Source organism: Mobula birostris, chromosome 12 (genome assembly GCF_030028105.1).
Source record: "Mobula birostris isolate sMobBir1 chromosome 12, sMobBir1.hap1, whole genome shotgun sequence".
NCBI lineage: Eukaryota > Metazoa > Chordata > Chondrichthyes > Myliobatiformes > Myliobatidae > Mobula > Mobula birostris.
Window position 1 is genome coordinate 86,994,891 of NC_092381.1, and position 14,072 is coordinate 87,008,962.

The window sequence follows — 14,072 nt, forward strand, 5'->3', positions numbered from 1 at the left end:
TTATAATCCGGCACATTAGTGAAAATGCTGAATTCCAGAAGGATCACATTAAGCAATAGCTAACTGCCTCATCGTACCTTTAAAATATCAAAGGATTCAAAGGTTCATTTAATGTCAGAGAAATGTATACAATATACATCCTGAAATGCTTTTTCTTCGCAACCATCTATGAAAACAGAGGAGTGCCCCAAAGAATGAACAACAGTTAAATGTTCGAACCCCTAAGATCCCCCCCGCCGCTCCCTTCCCTCCCGTGCGTAAGCAGCAGCGAGCAACGATCCCCCCCTCCCCACTGGCAAAAAGTAAAGCACACCCACTACCAGCACTCAAGCGTGAGCTAAGCGATAGCAAAGACACAGACTTGCAGTTACCCCAAAGACTACATTGTTCACCCGATAGTTCGACATGCTGCAGGCTCTCTCTCTCCTAATAAAGGAGAAAGAGGTGACTCATGTAAATCAGTACGGGTTAAATAATAATGAAACAGAAATATTAAATGAGTAGCAAGTGAAATTTTAATAAAGTAATATACCGCACAGGAACAGATAAAATAAAGGATACAAGTAAATGTACAGGAATTAACTAATACAGAACAGTTGAGCACTTCCACTTCTAAAGTGAGACGTTTAATATACCTTCAGGCAAAGTTACATGTCTGCAAGTGAGGGATTGTCAGAAGCAGAAGTCGGAAAAAGGAGGTCTTCTAGACACCACATTTCATGTGACTGCCAGGCGGCCGGGGATTCGGCGCTGGGCTCTTCCCTCTTCACTCGCAGTTACTGAGGCAAACCTTGTTAGTTTCTTTTCCTCCGCTTAGTAATATGTTTAAATTCAGCAGGTCACCACGTCTGATCTGAGGTCGTAGGCAGAAGAGAACGGAGCGCCGGTCGGGCGACACTGGAGGGTAGTGCGCGACTGCCGGCAGGCAGGCGAGAAGGCAGACCGACCCAGCTTCCCCGCTGCTGGCGGCCACGCCTCACGCAAGTGATAGTAATAAATGCAGGAAAACAAGCAGGAATCACCTGTCTGTGCTTATAAGAACACACCAACACGTGAACAGATCTAGTGCAACCAAAACAATGCACAGCAGATTGGTACGGTGGCCCAGAAAATTTGAAATTACAGTTGCGCGGAAAGTTAGAAATCAGTGTGGATTATCAATGGAACTGGATTACAGGTAGTCGGATTGGTGAAAGTTTTCCTGTATTATGTCCACCAACTCCTTTCGTTGACTGGCACGTTACCCAGCAGAACCTCTGCTTTGCATTCTGTTCGCTTCCATCTCTCATCCAACTGAAAATTACTACTTGTACAAATCATTGACTTTGCACTCATGGTCTTTTTTTTTGAAATTGGTTTATTATTGTCACCTGCACTGAGATACAGTGGAAATCTTTGCTTTACGTGCCATCGATACAGATCATTTCAAAGCATCAGTGCATTGAGCGCTAACAGAATGCAGAATAAAGTGTTACAGTTACATAAAAAGAGCAGTACAGGCAGACAATATGGTACAAAAGCCCTGTCAAGGTAGACTGTGAGATCAAGAGTTCATCTGAAAAGACTCCCCGTTATGAGAGTTTGCTTAGGATCCTTGTTTTTCAGCTAAATTAGTTTCGATGAAATGTCGATAGATACCTTTTTAGGACGTTTTCAACGTTAGCATGTTAAAGATCTCCACAGTTAATTTGGAAAACGGTATGGAGATTAACCATACACAATCTGCTTCATTATAATATTTGCTACCTTAACATTGTGCAGATCATCAAATTTGTTCCAAATAATTACTGCCCTAGGACAGAATGACATTTCAATTGATGAATCGTTCCTTGTATACTTCCATTAATATTCAATTCAAAATCTCATAATGTGGCCTATTCTATGAAGTGATTAATACTCTACCATTTGTTTCCCAGTATCTATTTTATCTGTTGCAAGAAATACCACACATTGAAATAGAATTTAAAAACCAGAACTACTTCTAAGCTTGTCTTGAAGTATTTATCATACTCGGTTTGTTTTTCAAGTTATTATGTTTGCTCAGTAATTCTTGTCAATCACACTCAAAACTCAGGCACGTGGCCAGGAATTCCAGAAGGGCACAGCAGGTATACATGACAGTCCTAAGCAGGCAAATAGGATTGAAGTTGATGGCAAAATAAAAGGTCAGCATGGGCATGGTGGGTCAAAAGGCCCCTTTTTCACAGTTGAAACTAAATTTATTATCAGAGCATAAATATGTTGCCAAGTCCAACCTTGAGATTCATTTTATTGCAGGCATACTCAGTAAATCCATAATAGAATAATAACCATAATAGAATCAATGAAAGACCACACCGACTTGGGCGCTCAACCAGTGTACAAAAGACAACAAGCTGTGTAAACGTTGTAAACCAGCGAGTTGTTTGTTAAGTCTTCCCTCTCGCTGTGAAACGGAGACATCTCTTTCCCTCACTGGGGAGAGAGAGAGCCTGCAGTAGGTCGAATACCGGGTGAACGAGTAGTCTTTGGAGTATTGTAAGGCTGCTGCCTTGCTCACACTTGAGTGCTCGGTGGCGGGTTCCCATGTTTTTTTGCCGGAGGGGGGATTGTTGCTTGCTGCCGCTTACGCGCGGGAGGGAGGGGACCTGGGGGTATTTTGGGGTTCTAACATTTAACTGTCATTTCTTTGAAGGCACTGCTTTTTTGGATGGTTGTGAAGAAAAAGCATTTCAGGGTGTATATTACATACATTTCTCTGACATTAAATGTACCTTTGAAATACAAAAAGAAAGAAATAATAATAAATAAATAAGCAATAAAAATCGAGAATATGAAATAAAAAATCCTTGGAAGTGAGTTCATAGGTTGTGGGAACAACTCAGTGATGGGGAACTGGAATTAACCCCTTTGGTTTAAAGGCCTGATGGTCAAGGGGTAATAGCTGTTCCTGAACCGGGTGATTGAATCCTGAGGCTCCTGTTCCTCCTTCCTGGTGGCTTTTTGAGCTGTACTGTACAACAGAATGCTGATTCAAAGAGCAAATAATACAGATAAGGTGAAAATAATTTCAACCAAGTCCTGCAAGGGAGAAATGCTCTTTTTTTTCCAGATTGTGGGACCAGGTTTGCCTGGTTTCTCATTCCATTGATAGGCTCCACTCTGCAGTGATACATCTCAACGATCATCAGTGGTTTATAAATCTCAGAACTCTGATTTTTCACAGCACTTGAGGAAGACCAGTTAGTGAACATGTTGTCCTTTTACCTCATTTAGTACTGCTATCTCAGAGGTTTTAAATTCATAACTATACCTTGCTTTCCTTTGCTTGGGCACTATTAACTTGGTCAATGTTCTAAATATTTCAAGGAAATGTTCATTCAGAAAAGTTGTTCCCTTGTTTTCATTTGATCTGTTTTAGTGATTTCATCTTTCCTTTGACTGCCTTTCTACAAAGCAATTTCAGCTTTTGTTCCTCGATTTCTTTATATCTCTCCAGTTTCTGCTTTCTCCCATCAACATCCTACTCACTTTTTTCCTACAGGATTTAGTTGAAATAATTGGCCTTCTGTATGTTCATCGTACCCTGTTATTGATTGAGAGTGCATGCATTTAGACAGCTGCCTCAAAGTCGTAGCGACCCACGTTTGATCTTCATCTCAGATGCTGTCTCCACGAAGTGAAGTTTGTTCATTCCCTCTGGTAATTGCTCATGTCTATTCCTGGGTGCTCCAGTGTGTGCGAGTGTCCCATGAATGCTTTGCTAGGTGAACTAATGTAAATTACCCCTTTGTGTAGGCTGATGGAAGTAACCATCAACGGGAAGTTGATGGCATGTGTGAGGGGCTAAATTGCAGGACAATGTGAAGAGAATCAATGGGACTAATGAAATTGTTTCCCTACGAGATGGAATTGGAATTGATGGGTCAAGTTGCCACCTCTTTGTGTTGTTGTAAGCATAAATTAAGGTGAAAGATGCATTTACTGTCTGCTGCTGTGTCCTTATTGCGATTTTTTTTGCGTATACAGTACATGACTGGAGTAAAAGAGTATCTAGGTTTAAACTGTCTACCTGAAGTTCATGCAAAATAGGGGAAAATACTGAGTAAAATTAATGTTTTGCATTGAGCTGTAGAAGCAGCTTATAGTATTAATTAACAATATCTTGTTGCAATATTTTTTCTTTAATGCAAATGATATCCAAACTGTAACAAACATGCATTGGAAGATAGTCAATTGTTTAATGTTATAAGTAGAGTCATGAAGAAAACTTTCATTCTTTGTTTTCTGATAAAGTAATTGGGGTAATGGGAGGAAGGGAACTACCATTACTGGAGACCTGAAATTTCTGAAGTTGTTTCCAGATCTGTATCACCTGCAATTTTTTTTAGAAGAAATTTCAGTTAACGAAATTGTTGGAAAGTGAATCCGCCTTACTCTTCCCTTTTCCTTCCAGTTGCTAAGCCATTTAAAAAAACACAGTCCTTGACCTCTAATTTCAATAGTATGTACAATAAAAGGAAAAAACCAGTTGCAGATATTGGAAAATTCTCTTCCTATTTCCAAAAATCTGTAATAATAGAAATTTGTAAGTTAGCTGACAGAATCTGTAACAGGCACACAAGCCAATTTTTGTCTATCATTCTATATCACTCCCTATTTCCTTGCTGCTTTGTTAAGGAGGCAAGTCAATTTAAATGTGATTTTTAGGTAATGTTGTCTATGTGGGTTTTAGTAAGGTGTTTGATAAGGTCTTTTGTGGGAGACTCATCCAGAAGATTAAGATGCACAGGGTCCTTGGTGAATTAGCAGTTTGGATTCAGAGGTGGCTTTCCCATAGAGGATAAAGGGTATTAGTTGATGGAATTTATTCTGCTGGATGTCTGACTAGTGTTCCACACAAATCCATACTGGAACCTCTGCTGTTTGTGAAATGACCTGGAAAAAGTAGATGGGTTGGCTAGTGAGCTGCAGTTGATACAAAGATTGGTGGTGTTTTGGACAACATAGAAGATGAGCCAAAGGATACAGTGAGATATAGATCATTGCATATATGGGCAGAGAAATGGCAGATGGTGTTTCAACCTGCCAAATGTAAAGTGTTGCACTTCGCAAGATCAAATGTAAAGATCCAGTGGGATCTTTTAATGTTAATTGTTAATGGCAAGATCCTTAACAGTATTGATGAGCAGAGGAATCTGAGAGTAGAAGTTCATAGCTCCATAGAAGTGATTACACAAGTTGATAAGGTGGTAAAGAAGGGATATGGCATGGTTGTCTTGATTGAGGTATTGAGACCAAGAGGTGAAATTACGTTGCAGTTTTATAAGACACTAGTTAGGCTGCATTCGGAATATTGCATTCATTATCTGATTGCCAATATAGGAAGGATGTTAAGACTTTGGAGAGACCGCAAAAGATGGCACATGCTATAAGGAGAAGTTGGACAAACTTGGGTTGTTTTCTCTGGAGCGGTGGAGGGGAGATCTAGTAGAGGTTTATAAGATTGCAAGAGGCATTGGTAGAATCGATAGCTAGTATCTTTTTACAAGATTTGACATGTCTAATACCAGATGACATGCTCTTAAGGTGGGGGGGGGGGACATCGACTCAGACCATGAGAGGCCTGCGTCAGGCATTTTCATGCCTTACAAGGTGCAAATTGGAAGTCTGTGTGGGGCGCCACTCCTCGCACAGACACTAGAGCAATGTGTGGTTAAGTGCCTTGCTCAAAGACACAAACATGCTGCCACAGCTGAGGTTTGAACTAGTGACCTTCAGATCACTAGATGAATGCCTTAACCACTTGGCCACGTGCCCAACACAAGGTGAGATGGTAAAATCAAAGGAAATGTGCAGGGCAGGAGTGGTGAGTGCCTAAACTGCCCTGCCTGGGATGATGGTGGAGGCTAATACGATAGGGACACTCAAGAATCGCTTTAGATAGGCACGTGAATGAGTAAGAAATGGGAGAATATGAACATTCTGTAGGTAGAGGGATTAGTTCAGTTGGGCATTTAATTACTAATTAGTTCAGCACAACACTGTGGGCTGAAGGACCTGTTCCTGTGTTCTACTTTACTAAGTTCTGTGTAGTTGAAAAGAAAGGTAATGGGTTGGATTAACAACCAGCTGTTATTGAACCCCACTTAATATTGTGTAAAGTACATTAAGTGACAGTACAAGAGCATCTTCCTTGCTGAATCTATCATAAGAAATAGAGAAGGCACTGATCCTACCCATCAATGCGAAGGAAATCGTCCACTGGGTTTTAGAAGCTTTTTTAAAATCAGATTACTGTGTTAAAATTAGCACTGCTCTTTCCTGCTGCTGTTCTGCATACATCAATGATATTACAATTTCTTATTCTCAATATGTGTATTTGCATGGCCTGAATTACTATGTTGATAGTAAACTTAGTATTTTTGCACTCAAGTGGTGCTCTGATTAAAGACCACAGTAGCTGGTGGCTGACAATGGGTCTTGATTTGTGTTGAGGTTCAAGGAAGAGTTGTTAAAAGATTGGTCAAAAGTCCTAATATGGACAAAGTGGAAATTGTATAATAAAACATCCTATAAATGCTGTAATAGGCATTTCTCTTAGAGTCAGGAAGCAAAACTTAATTAGGCAACAGAGTATCTGGAGCAGGACAGGGTAAAGGATTGAGTATGAGATTTTCAAAAGCTGATTAAGACATTTGACTGTTTTCCTAATGCTCCCGTTATTAAAGAGCTTTATGTAAAGTATTCAAATATTTTTTTGAAAAAGTAATTAAAGGTGCTTTAAGTACTTAAAAATAATTGAAACCTTGAAGCTAACCCGTTTATGCATTTTCCTGCACTTTGCTCTTCCAAGTCTCCTCTCTCCCCAGCTCATCATTGCTCTGATAATGGGTTCAACACACCAGCTTCTGAACTCCAAGCTCATCTCAAATTTCCATGTTTGTCCGAATCATGCTGAATGTCTTATGGCCAAAGTTTCCCTATTGAACAAGCAGCTCAGTTCAGTCTGCATTTGCCCTTCATCCTTCTCAACAATTTTATTTCCTTAAACATGGCAGCATGAGCTGTAGGAATAATAGACATTGAAATGGCTTGAATAACAGAACCTTCAATTGTTCTTGTGAAGTGGTTCTCTTTTGTAGGCGCCACCTCATGTAAAGTGTTCTTGAAATTTTCGGGGTTTGTTGTGTTGGACTATGTCCACAAGTAATTACATTTATAATGACTTAATAGGTTCTAAGTGTGTCAATTACTGTAATTACATAGAAACATAGAAAGCACAATACAGGCCTTTTGGCCCACAGTGCTGTGCCGAACATGTACTTACTTCAGAAATTACTTCGGGTTACCTATAGCCCTGTTTTTTCTAAGCTCCATGTACCAGTCCAGGAGTCTCTTAAAAGACCCTATTGTATCTGCCTCCACCACCATCGCCAGCAGCCCATTCCACGCACTCACCACTCTCTGCGTAAAAAAAACAATTTACCCCTGACATCTCCTCTGTACCTACTTCCAAGCCCCTTAAAACTGTGTCCTCTCATGTTAGCCATTTCAGCCCTGGGAAAAAGCCTCTTACTATCCACACAATCAATGTCTCTCATCATCTTATACATCTAAGAGTACAGTCGAGTTGCTGTAGTTTCTTCCAAAGTTGCATCTTTACCACTTTGCAGATACTTGAAGCTGCTGAAGGGTCTCGGCCCGAAACGTTGACGGTACTCTTTTCCATAGATGCTCCCTGACCTGCTGAGTTCCTCTAGCATTTTGTGTGTTGGATGGTGCAATGAATTTGTGCAGTGAAACTTTTCACCTCTGGCAAACTGGTAACAGCCAGCATCCAGTAACCAGTTGCCTTTATCCGATGTGTTCATCTGAAAGGAAGATGCCAAGGCGTGCCACAACGGAAAACATTGTGTCTTTTAGTGTGGCAGCTTTAGGCGATGTGCTTGACAGCTGGGAGAACGTGATGCACTTTATTAATGTCAAGATGTAGTAGAAGTAGAGCTTATATTCCCTCATGAATATCATGGGGCTTACTGCTGATCTGAAGCTTAAATGGAATAGCCACAGTGGTCCCAAGAATAAATCAGTGGCTGGATATCTTGTTGAAAATGATAAACCTTTTAACTCCCTTTCCATCAGCTTCAATTCAGGAATGAAATGTAAAGGAATAGCATGTTCTCCACTTGATTGGATAAGTAGATCTTCATTGGCACTCAGGTTGCCATCATCTGGGGGTAATACCGTCTGTTTGATTCGTACCCACTTGTTAAAAATCTCCATTCCTAATGTGGCTGCTGTGTGTTCTGTCTGCAACGTGCTACAGCTCCTCCCAAAGCTGCATCTTTACCACTTTGCAGATACTTGAAACTGCCACCAAACTTGTAAATTCCTCTCCCTGAAAACATGTTGCCTTTTCTTCATCGTTGCTTAGCTTGTTCTGTGGAACTTCCTACCTGATATTACACATGGGACTTGATGGACAAAGTTTGCCATTACTTTCTCAAAAGAGGTTTGGAATGACTGATAAATGCTGTATTTTTTAAATGATCTCGCCACTCTCTGAGATCCAATGTGTTATCACAAGGATACAGTTGGAAGGAAATTTGTATTTCATTTGGAATCACAGAACTTAGCACATGATGCAGTTAGTGAGAAGCCGAGCTACAAGCAAGTCATGGCTGACTTGCTGTTTATGGAAGTCAACGTTCAAATGTTCAAATTAATTTGTTATCAAACTAATGTATATGTTACCAAATACTACCCTGAGATTCATATTCTTGCAGGCATTCATAGTGTATCAAAGAAGTACAATAGACTCAATGAGAAACGACGCATAAAGACTGACAAGCAACACATGTGCAAAACATGAACTGTGCAGATACCAAAAGAACCTAATAATAATAATAAAAAATAAATAAATGGTATTGAGAAAATGAGTTCCAGAGTCCTTGAAAGTGAATCCATCGGTTGTGTTTAATGATCAGTTCAGTAATAACTTCCTGAACCTGGTGGTATGGGACTTAATGGTAGCAACAAGAAGAGAGCATTGCACGGATGGCGGGGCTCCTTGGTAATGGACGCTGCTTTCTGTGGCAGCACAATTTGTAGATGTGTTCTGTGGTGGTGGGGGGAGGGTGGCATTTCACATGATGAACTCATCTGTATCCTCCCTCTTTTGTAGGCTTTTCCATTCTTGAGGCACTGGTGTTTCCACACCAGGTTATGATACAACCAGTCAGGATAGTCTCCACTGTGCACCTTTGAAGTTTGCCAAAGTTTTCGATGAATCTACACAAGCTTCTAAGAGAGTAGAGGCGCTGTTGTGCTTTCTATGAAATGGCACTTACGATTTGGTCCCAGATCAGATTATCTGATACAATAGTGTCCAAGAATTTAAAGTTACTGATCCTCTCCACCTCTGATCTCTGAATGAGCACTGGTTGATGGACCCCAAATTTCTTCTGTCAATAATCAACTCATTGGTTTTGTTGATGTTAAGAGAGAGGTTGTTTTACTTAATGTGATTCAGGTATGTCAGCAACAGGCAGTGGACGGCTTGGTGGTTTCCTTAGATGCAGAAAAGACCTTTGATCGTGTCAAATGGCCGTATTTTTTTTCACTTTAGAACGATTTGATTTGGGCAATAATTTTATTAAGTGGGTAAAGATTCTTTATAATGATCCTTTGGCTGCGATTCTCACTAATGGTATTAGGTCGGATAATTTTAGTATTCTGAGGGGCAGCCTGCAGGGCTGTCCTTTATCACCACTACTTTTCACACTAGTGATCGAGCCACTGGCTGAGGCTATTCAGCGAGACACCAAAATATCTGCTCCAGACATAGGACTAAAGTCACATAAAAGTGCATTGTATGTGGATGATATTCTAATTTTCTTATCAAACCCTGCTATATCAGTGCACCACCTTATACAATGCAACAATTCATTTAGCGCCTTTTCAGGTTATAAAATAAACTTTACTAAGTCAGAGGCTATCCCTCTGGGGAATCTGCAGCAGGTACCTGACACTCAGGGTGTTTTCCCCTTTAAATGATGGCAGACAGGTTTTGTTTACTTAGGCATATTTATCACACCTACGTTTGATCAGTTGTTCAAAGCTAACTTTACACAGTTATTTGACAAAATCAAACAGGATCTTGAGCGATGGAACACTCTTCCCATTTCTTGGCTTGGCCGAATATCCTTGATCAAAATGAACATTCTTCCTCGTCTGCTCTACCCAATATGAATGATTTCAGTCATTTTTACCCAACAAATACTTAAAAAAATAAATGGCTGGTTTGTTTCTTTCATCTGGAACAAAAAAAGACCCTGTGTTAAAATGTCAAAGTTACAGCTTCCCAGTAGTCTAGGGGGTCTGGATTTTCCAGACATTAAAAAATATCACTTAAGTTCCTTTTTATCTTATGTGGTTGACTGGGTTTGCAGGGGCCCCTCCTCAATTTGTCTAGACATTGAAGCTTCACAAGCAAAATGGCCTCTTATTAATTTGCTGTTCCTCAATAAGATGAAACTAATTAAGGTGTATTGTTGCAATCCAATAACAATTATACAGTCAGGGCTTGGAGAGCGGTGCGACAAATTTAGGGCAACACAGCGAAAATATCACCCTTCACTCCAATAACCGGCAGTCCAGATTTTCAGCCTGGCATAATGGATTCTGGATTTAAACTTTGGATTTCTAAGGGTATTTTCCATGTAGGAGATTTGTTTGATGAAAGAACGATGATGTCTTTTCGTCAAATAGTACAGAAATTTAACATACCCAACAAGGATCTTTTTCGTTTCTTTCAGATAAGAGATTATATACAGAAAAAAAACATTGTTAACTGATTTCTATAGTTCTGACATAGAAAAGAGGGTATTTTGTTTTAAGGGTGAAGTACTTTTTACTGCATCCTGAGGGAATATTCTTGTGGAGAGGCTGAGCAGCTGGGAAGGGTCTGGGAGGAAGAGCTGGGAGTAGAAATTACAGCTGAAACATGGGAAGACATCTGTGATAATGCAAAGAAAATTTCAGTTTGTAATAGAACTAAAGCATTGCAATTCAAAATTCTGCATAGAACCCATTTGACTACAGATCGTCTCTCGAAATTTAAGACGGGGGTTTCTCCAATGTGTTCTAAATGTAAAGTAAATACTGGAACTTTCACCCACTGTTTTTGGACTTGTCCCAAACTTCAGGCATACTGGAATGATATTTTGGGTGAAATGGAAAAGATTCTGAAGATGGAGCTTGAACTGGACTCAGTGCCTTTTCCCCTAGGCTTCCCAGCAGTCGTATTATTAATGCACATCAGAAAAAACTTTTTAACATCCTGGTTTTTTGTGCGAGGAAGAATATTTTACTTAGTTGGATATCCGATAAGGCCCCTGGACTTTTTGGTTGGCGTAACTTAATCATGGAATACATTCCTTTGGACTTTTTGACATGTATGTTACACTCAAAAACAAATAGTTTTCATAAAACATGGCAACCTTTTCTGCAGTATGTAGATGTAAACCTGTCTGCTGTAGTAATAAGGGCTTTTGTACAGGATGTTGTGATGTCTATATTTTGATGGAAGTGTTCTGATAGCTGATATCTGTGGGGGAAGAAATGTAAATGTATCTGAAAATTGAAAGTTTTGTTATGCTGAGCGAAAAACAAATAATTTTTTTTACAAAAAAAGAGAGGTTAATGTGGCACTACCCAACCAAGTTTTCAATCTCTATCCTATATGCCAATTTGTCACCACTTTGATTCGGCCAACCACAGTGGTATAGAGCAGGGGGTAAACATACAGCCTCGTGGTGCACCTGCTCTGATGGTGATTGTGGACGAGATGTTTTTGTCGATCTCTACTGACTGGGGTCTGCAAATGAGGAAGTCCAGGATCCGGTTACACATTGAGATATCGAGACTAAGGATGTTATTGAGTAGTTTAGAGGGGATGATAGTGTTAAATACTGAGCTGTAGTCCATGAAGAACATCTGGATGTGTGCATCTTCACTGTCCAGATGTTCCAGAGCTGAGCTGAGAGTCAATGCTGTTGACCTGTTGTGACGGTAGTTAAATTGGAGCAGATCTGGATCATTCCACAGGCAGAGGTTGATATGCTTAATGACCGACCTCTAAGAGCACTTGCATCTACTGGACAATAAACATTGAGACAAGTTACCATATTATTGGGCACCAGGGTGATTGAAGCAGGTGGATACCTCAGAGGTTAAAGTTCTCTTGGTTTTGCTGTGAAGGAAGTGATGGCATCCAAGCCCCACCACAACTGTCGAACAGCTTTCTGTGTTTCAAGTTTGGTGTGGAATTGCCACTTTGCACTAGTCATACTTTGACCTTAAGTACTTGTACTTTCAAGGACTGGTGATGGTAAATTGGAAGGAGATAAAAGCCTTTTTTCAAATTCAGACCAGTAACGAATGCTTAATTAAATCAAAGTTGTTTCATTTAATTTTATAAATTGCAGCATGCAATATGAACTGGAAAAAAGTAAGTCTGAATAATAACAAAATCATTTTATGTTGGATAGCATGACATTAGTGAATTGCCACTAATTCCATTTGTATTAGGTGACTTAATGAAAGAACATGCATTATTGGATTTTAAAATTAATGCTATTTATTTTTTTTTAGGGACGTGACTACTGTTCAGAAGAAGAGGATGTTACATAGTGCCAATACTTTCACATAATATACGACTACCACTGTGTATATAGACTAAAGCCAGATCAGTATGTTCAAGTTACCACTGCGAATAAAACTGCATTGGAGGTGGAAGCCTGTTTGCCATGGTGTGCTACGTGATGGGACTAATGTTTCCTTGCAAACGGTGATGCAAACATCCTTGAGGACTATCAATGCTCTTTGCTGCTAATCATTTCCTTTCTGCATTCATTCTTCTCATGCCCACAAGAATGGCAACTTTGAGTGTTGCCTCAAACACCAAGGAAGAAAACAGGTGATATAAACAAAACTTCAGAAATCTGCTTGGTCCTGCATGGATCCAGTCGCATCTGAAAACACAAGTTTTCTCTGATGAACTTTCGAAACCTGTGAAAGGCCTCTGTCAAATCTTGTGAATTTGGTCAACATGACCACGGATGGATGTCCTCCTGTTGATTCCTTCAATTGTGTCTGCCACCAGTCATTGAATTGTGCAACGAACAGTGAAAAACCTGTACCTTTTATGAGAACGCAACCTAATAAGCCAACCATTAGGCACACACAATTAAATATAAAACTTCTTTTCTCTCTGGAACTGATAAGCACCTGTTCTATCCAAAAAAATATATATATATAAAATGCTTTCTGTCTCGGTGCTGGATAATATGGTTGCTTTTAGCAGATAATGGTGTTGCCAGAGATATTTTGATTTTTTCTATTAATAAAGACATTGTAGTTTCTTTCTGTGATTTGCTATTGCTTATTTATCATGGGGTGGAGGAACTGATGTTGATAAGTATGATTATGTATAGCACTCACAAAATGCAGGAGGAACTCAGCAACGTCTACAGAAATGAATAAGCAGTCAACATTTTGGGCTGAAACCCTTCTTCAGGAGTGGAAAGGAAAGGGAAAGGTGTCAGAATAAAAAGGTGGGGTGGAGGGGAAGAAGGACTCACTAAAAGATGATAGTTGAAGCCAGGTGGATGGGAAAGGTGAAGGGCTGGAAAGGAAGGAATCTGATAGGAGAGGAGAGTGAACCATGGGAGGGGGTCGAAGGGAAGGGGAGGCCTCACCAACACCCCATGAAGCTCTGCACTTGCTTTTGCCACTCTCAGGTTGGAAGAGCAACACCTTATGTTCTGTCTGAGTAGTCTCAAACATGATGGACATGAACATTGATTTCTCCTTCTGGGAAGAATTTCCCTCACCCTTCCCCACTCTGGCCTCTTACCTCTTCTCCTCACCGCCCTATACCACCTCCTGGTGCCTCTCCTTTCCTTTTACTCATGGTTCACTCTCCTCTACTATCAGATTTCTCCTTCTCCAACCCATTACATTGCCCACTACCTATCACCTTCTAACCTGTCCTCCATCCCCTCCCTTTCACCTTTTAATTCTAGTGT

The 14,072-nt window shown here is 40.1% G+C and overlaps 1 protein-coding gene across 3 annotated transcripts in view; it reads left to right on the forward strand.

Moving 5' to 3' along the window:
• Nucleotides 1-13,408, forward strand: part of LOC140206115 (uncharacterized protein C1orf21-like) — a 206,643-nt gene extending 193,235 nt beyond the window's left edge. For all 3 annotated transcript variants that reach the window (XM_072274293.1, XM_072274292.1, XM_072274294.1), the window contains one exon: nt 12,637-13,408. In XM_072274293.1, the coding sequence (XP_072130394.1) occupies nt 12,637-12,675 (39 nt within the window). In that variant the 3' untranslated portion in view covers nt 12,676-13,408. The remainder of the gene's footprint in view (nt 1-12,636) is intronic.
• The last annotated feature ends 664 nt before the right edge of the window (nt 13,409-14,072 follow it).